Here is a 7249-nt window from a genome sequence, read left to right as displayed (position 1 = left end):
TATTTTATACTGTTATCTTGAAATTCAGACTAGGAGTATAATGTCAAAAGTCTCTTTGCTGATTGTCTGGCAAATAGTATTATCACATTTAACCCAGTAATGTGATTATGTAAATACACACCATTAGGAAGATTTAAGTCTTAATCATCTAATCATGTAAAAAAAATGATTACATGATAAAATGATGTAAGAAAAAGATCAAAGGCCAATAGCAACTTTTTTTCATTATATGTAAACTATGTGCAACTTTAGTAGTATTGCATATGCAAATAACCTAACCTAAAATGGTGCACATAAGAAAATGAATTAGATAAATAGTTGTACGCAAAGCTCAAATGTAGTGCAAAGTTATACCCGTATCATAAACAAAGTTTTTGTTTATCATATGTTGAACCTTAGAGAGAACACTGCTGTAGACCTCAGTAGAAGATTTTTTTTTCATTTGTCTCTGATATGTGTGGGTGTGTATTCCTCCCTTCTTTTTTATGTTTTTTATTATTATTATTTAAAAAATTCCATTTCTATATTGAACAGTAGTATGTTGTCTACGTATACAAGTATTAAGATATAATAATCATCACATTCATAATAATCTTATCAAGATACAATCATATACTAAGAAATAGCAATCAAAATATTAAAAATAGTATTACCCACATTAACATTAGTTATATAACAATCAAATTATTTACTAATCCATTATAAGTCTTGTTTACATAATCCACATATTCTCATATTTCCAACTTTCTAACCTCTGTTTTTGTCAACTAACCATTGGTAAAATAAATCCCATGCCATATAATATTCCGTTTCTTCTTTTTCTTTAATTTTTAACGTTAAGCTATCCATTTCTGCACATTCCAATATTTTTTTAAAATTATATTCTCTTCTGTAGGAGTTTCTTCATTTTTCCAAAAGTGTGCATATGCTATCCTAGCTGCTGTTAAAATATGTAAAACTAAATAAGTATTGCCTTTATTGTAATTTCCTGGTAACATGCCCAGTAGGAATATCTCTGGTTTTAAATCTATATGTTGTTTTATCATTGCTTCCAACCATACATGTATTTTATTCCTCCCTTCTTCATAGATGGTGTTTCATTTAAACCTAACTCTCTCCCAGTTCTTGGTTTTTTCCAACTTCTTAACAATTTCACTTTTTTGGATGTATTTGTTTCCAGGGCTCCTTGTAAGAGAAGTCCAGATCGAAGTCTCTCGCCAGCAAGTGGAGGAGCTGTTTGGGCTAGAAGATTACTGGTGTCAATGTGTGGCATGGAGTTCCGCTGGAACTACAAAAAGCCGCCGAGCTTATGTCCGGATAGCATGTAGGTTTGGGAAGATTCTTTTTTCTTTCCTTCTTTTTTTTTGGAAGATCTTTTTATATTATGATTTTGCTGCTGATGTTTAGTGCACTTGCATGCCCTGCAGAAAAAGGGGAGTATCACGAATAGCCATGTTAAAAGAATCCACTCGCTCCAACATTGTCTAGACTATTAGCTAATGAAAGCCTTGTGTGCGTCCAAGGGAGAAGTAGTTATATTGAGATATCCTTTACTGGAAGAAGAAATTCATTGGTGCTTTTTTTGGTTTTTGGGGAGGTGGCGATCATGTAAAAGAAACCTGCTCATAAAAGAAAATAAAGCTGATTTTGGAATAAAGCTATATTACACAGAGGATGGACAAAGCATCCTTTGTCCTTCTGCAGCTTTTTCTCCATATCATATGCAGTTCCCACAGAAGTGTCCCAAGATGGTCACTGCCAAGGCAAAAGCTTGCCTCCAGTAATCCTTGTTCTTCATTCTCTCCATCTGCAGTTGCCTCCATGTTATGTGTTTCTGGTGAATTGCATCTCCAGAGTTTCTGATTTCTAAACATTTCCATCAGAGATCTGGTGGTCAAATTATGTTCCTTCAGGGGATTTCTCTAGCTATCCAAGTTGCCCATCAGTTTCACTCTGATTTTCCAGCAAAGCATTTTTTTTTAGCCTTTAGCTTGCTCAGTCACCTCTTCTTATCTGACTTCTGAACTTTCTGCAGCTGGGTCACATTCTAGAGTACATATTGCAGATGGACCCTGGCCAGGTTGATGAGGTCATTCTGTGCCACACTGCAAGAGTAGGAGGTGCTAGAACAATATTTCTATTTTTGGCAGCTACATAGTGCAGAAAACAGCAGAACTCCATGGAAAATCCCTGTTTAACTTTTTTAGGAAGCCTGGTTTTTAACAGAATATAATCTGAAATCCCTTATTTTGGGATCATAAAACAAAGGAGAGAGCATTTTCCTCCTTGGGGTCTTCAGACTAATTTCTATCGTTGTCCTGGATTCTAAATTATTATCAATATCTTGTTCATTAGCCTAGCTGAGAAAGGGATGAGGATACTGTTTATGTCTACGTGCCAGCTGGCACACAAACATGTGACTTGCTTTCTTTTTAGCTGAGATCGTTTATAATCACACAAGCCAGGAACTGCAGTCCTTGTAGTTTAGTTATTGAAATAGCTCTGGAGCAGGAATCAGTTTTCACAGTCCTGATTGACATATTCAGCTTTTCTTGGATTCAACATCTACAGGAGTGAGAGGATAAGATCCAGATCCAGAGCATCTTAGTTATATTTCTCTGTTTTTTCCTTTCTTTAACCCAGTTTCATTCAACCTAAATTTACTCTGAAGGGCATTTAAACATAATGGCTGGAACTGGGACAGTTGCAACCCCAAATACCTGGAGGTACCAGATTAAGTTGCTCACACTGGCTGAGATCACATTAATCTTAGTAAATGGGATTAAGCCAGTTTCTGAGTTTGCACAGCGCACTTAACCATTAACTAACCAAGTGTTCTGGATCTGTCATATTCACCAAGCTATTTTTTTTAAAAAAAAATGAGCTGAATATGTTATGTGAACATAGCTGCTCAGACATTAAGCATTTTATATTTGTGTTTAGCCATTATTTACTTGACGTGTAATAGCCTGAAATATCTTTTGTATGCTTGCAATGCAAGAAGCAATAGCTGTGCAAAACAGATTACTTACCAAACTCCCAAGAGGCTGATGGTTCTGTGATATCTCTAATAATTGTAGAACCCATTTCATGAAGTTAGGTTACAAATTATCATCATTGTATGGGTCATAATCATCCTCAAAAATAATTGTTTGGGACAGCATATATTTTTGTTTGTCAAAATATTTAGGAAGAATTTAGTAGATCTTAGCGCCACCTACTGATTAATTCTTTACTCCTGCCTTTTCTTATGGGTTGTCATATTCATGTTCTTCATAAAAAAAAGATGGACATTGTTCAGCTTGTAGGGACAATGCTTCAGAGAATATGAAAAACCATCCATTGGAAGCTACCACCATAGTTGACACTTAAAATCCTCCATTCGGAATTTGTTTCCAGTTACAGAACTGAACAGAAATGATAATCCTTTCATAAAAACACATGTTTCCTAAATATTCTCCAAGCTTTTTCAGTGCAATAGTTTAGTTTTGGGTCACAAAAGGAGCTCTTTTGCTGACGGTTTTGCTAAATGACTGGGATCCAGAATGCCCGGCCATTTTCCTGCAAAACACCAAAGAAACTGAGTTATTTTGCCAAGGAGCACCATTGATAAGGACAAAAATATTGGTCCTCCAAGTCAAGGAGAGAAGGGTGGAATCTTTCAAAGGCCTATTTTCTTTCAGTAGTTATTCTTTTAGTTTCTGTTAAGCTGCAAATCTGCCCTGCTTTGAAAGATATTCCACTTTAGTATTTGAAATAATGGGATGTTCTTCAAAATATGAGGAATAAATTCATCTTTTGCTGTCTCTTTGTCTGTCTTTCATACCTTTAGATAGAAATTACACAAACATTTTGGACCAAACTTCTAAGATCTGACGTTTGAGGCTTTTCAGGTGTAGCAAAAATAATAGGAGATGAAAACTTGGCCTCTCTGGACTTACTGTAACTTGCCCTGTACTTTTTAAATTGCACTGTAAGTATCACAGCTAATGCTGGTGGGTTTTATATCTTTCCTGTCCTTAGATCTGAGGAAGAACTTTGACCAGGAGCCACTGGGGAAAGAGGTGCCTCTTGATCATGAGGTCCTTTTGCAATGCCGACCTCCTGAAGGAGTGCCAATTGCTGAGGTAAGATGGGCACTCGGTGATGATGACGAATGGCGGTCGCCTAGGAAACATTCAAAACTTACAGGTAGTCCTCAGACCTTACAATCTGTCACTTAGTAATCATTTGATTACTCCCCCCAAAGTGATTTACAACCCAGTTTTGAAGTTCTGACATTTGCCCCCTCCCATCACCACATGAACACAATTTATGTCATTGTTGTCAGAAACCACCACTTACATCCAGTTATCTCACAGCAAACAGTGGGTTCTCTTAATGACCACTGTAAAACTGATCATAAAAATGGGTCTGGTCCTATGGTGACCTGCTTTACAGCCATCATGACTTACGACCATAATTGCCAGACTCAATTAAGGTCGTAAGTCAAGGACTACTGATACCTCATAATTACCCGCATCTACTCATATTCTTACAATTCTAACATCTCTTAACTAAATTGCATGCCCCATTCTTTGTGCCTGGTTTATTTCTCAAAAGCTTGGGAAAATATCTCAGCCTGTATTGCAGTTACAATGCTACATGTTACTCCTTTGTCGTATCCCTATTGGTAGGTTAGGATATATCAGTACCCACTGCAAATAAATCTTGTGGGCTTTGGTACATGTCACAATCAGGCTAAGGCATGAAAGAGTTGGAAGCCATTTGTATACCCTCCCTTATAAGGTAGTGCCATCTATCCACCTGCAACCAGGCCGGATTGACCTCCGCATCTCATAAATCACAATGTTCAAGAGCAGCAAGCAGAAGCACCAGACCCAACCTGTGCAGAAGGCAGAACTGGCCCTTGCTCAAAGCAAAAGATATACTGTAGAAGAAGCATCAGTGTCCAATGGCAAAGATCTTGACTCGGTCATAAATTTCACTTGGTGGTCTTTGAGCCAGATTTCCTCTTACCGCCAGCCGAGCCATAAAGGGATTTGTGAGAATTAAATATGGGACTGTTGCAAAACAGATTTTTGAAGAAAGGGTAGAAATGTTTTCTAAGGCACAGTTGCAAGCATCCAGGTGAGCATCCCAAGAAAGAAAGAGAACGATTCCGATGAAACATTGAACTGATTACACCAGCTTGGCAAAATTACTACCTTTCTGAGTATGGATGGGCATAATGTGAGCTGTAATCACATATATTTGGAAGGTCTGTGTTGGGGAGGACTAAAGTAGAGGTTTCTGGTTAAAAAAAGGTGGGGCACATCTGGAGTTGGGCTTATAATTTGGAAATCCTAGGATGTTTTCTCTGTTTGTTGGATGACCACCCCCTTTTTAGATACTATGTGTTTCTCCTAACTGATGATTCTGAGTCTGAATTTCCTCTCAAGCTAACTAGGAAAATTTTTTATGTCCAAATAGTTGAGCATCACCCACAAGATATTTGTGATGTAACAGCAGCAAAGGAAACAGAAAATTTCCCCAAGGAAGAAATTGTGTGTCCTGCCTGCAAGCTATGGAACACACTTCCCTGGAGGTTCTTCCTGGCCTCTAATCACTCAGCCTTTTAAAAATCTATAAGAATGCATCTCTTCTACCAGGCTTTTAACCGTCACTTTATTTTACTAACTATTTCCCAGTAAATTTTAGTCTGTTTGCGTATTCCGTTTTTGTTTTCTACAGTTTGTTAGCCCTCTTGCCAGAGTAGAAACAGAGGATATAAACCAACCACCAACCAAATAAATAAGTACATTCCCATAGTGGAATCCTGAAAGGGAGCTGATACGATTCACTCATTCATATGGTCCTATTAAGCCAGTGTTTCTCAACCTTGGCAACTTGAAGATGTGTGGACTTCAACTCCCAGAATTCTGGGAGCTGAAGTCCACACATCTTCAAGTTGCCACGGTTGAGAAACACTGTATTAAGCAGTCAGGCTAAATTTAATCGCATTCATAATCTGGGTTTTGAGAGGTTCAATATCTTCTGTGCCTTTCAAGAGAGAATTAAATCACAGTAGGGAAGTGGCATAGGTAAAGCAATAATCAGCCCCAAACTGGAAAAAAAAAATAGGATAAGACATTGAATTTGGGTGCAAGGCTGCCTGTGACATAACTCAATGTTCATGGGCAGAAGACAGCATGGCTACATAATCTCTGAAGATCCTGGGAAAAGTGCTGGGAAAAAAATCTGGACCAAATTTTAAAGCACCAGAGTTGAGGTTCTCTGTATCTAAATCTTCCTTGATAATTGTAGAGTTAATCCACCTGGACGTGCTAGGAAAATACAGGTAGTCCTCGGTGTATAACAGTTCATTTAGTGACCATTTGAAGTTACAATGGCACTGGAAAAAAAGTAATTTATGACCGTTTTTCCATACTTAACAACCATTGCAGCATCCCCAGGGCCACATGATCAAAATTCAGATGCTTGGCAGCTGTCTCATATTTATGACAGCTGCCGTGTCCCTGGGTCATGTGATCACCTTTTGCAAACTTCTTATAAGCAATAGGGAAGCCTGCTTCACTTAGCAACCATGTTACTAACTTAAGAACTGCAGTGATTCACTTAACACCTGGGGCAAGAAAGGTCGTAAAATGGGGCAAAACTCACTTAACAACTGTCTTGCATAGCAACAGAATTTAGGGGCACAATTGTGGTCGTAAGTTGAGAACTACCTCTCCTTTCTGATTCGTCAGTTCAACTGTTTCCTTACCTCCCACAGAAGATATACATCTCCTAACTTACCTTCCTTCTTTCTTTCCTTCCTTCCTCTATTATTAATAAGAATTTTTTTTAATGAATTTCCAGTCGTTGAGATATATTTTCTTCTAACTTGCCAGCAGTTGGTAATGAAAAACCTCCCGCCTTCCTCCAACAGCTGGGCACATCTGTGCTTTCCCTTGAAGGTGCCTTGGGAAGGTGAATAATGATAGGGAAATGTATCATTTTCCCCATTGCAGATTGTTAATAAATTTAATTTTAATTTAATTTAATTTAATTTAACAGGATTTATATGCCGCCCTTCTCCCCATGGGACTCAGGGCGGCTCACAGCATATTAAAACATCATACAAAAAAATTTCCCCTACTAAAAACCAATTAAAACCCAAATATTGGTAGCTGTGGCTCTTTAAAATCGTTAAAAATTGTCCCTATTTAAAACTCACCCTAGGTCAGGCCCGCTTGTTGAAAAAGCC

At 37.8% G+C, this 7249-nt stretch overlaps 1 protein-coding gene across 1 annotated transcript in view; it reads left to right on the top strand.

Annotated features, from left to right (window-relative positions):
- UNC5B (unc-5 netrin receptor B) overlaps nucleotides 1-7249 on the top strand; it is a 69169-nt gene that overhangs the window by 26195 nt on the left and 35725 nt on the right. The window contains exons 4-5 of the mRNA XM_029285748.1: nucleotides 1181-1324; nucleotides 4024-4127. Of these exons, the coding sequence (XP_029141581.1) occupies nucleotides 1181-1324; nucleotides 4024-4127 (248 nt within the window). The remainder of the gene's footprint in view (nucleotides 1-1180; nucleotides 1325-4023; nucleotides 4128-7249) is intronic.

The sequence above is a fragment of the Protobothrops mucrosquamatus genome, unplaced genomic scaffold, assembly GCF_001527695.2.
Source record: "Protobothrops mucrosquamatus isolate PMUCROS unplaced genomic scaffold, P.Mucros_1.0 scaffold2183, whole genome shotgun sequence".
Classification (NCBI taxonomy): Eukaryota; Metazoa; Chordata; class Lepidosauria; order Squamata; family Viperidae; genus Protobothrops; species Protobothrops mucrosquamatus.
This window is presented reverse-complemented; position numbering and strand designations above follow the sequence as displayed.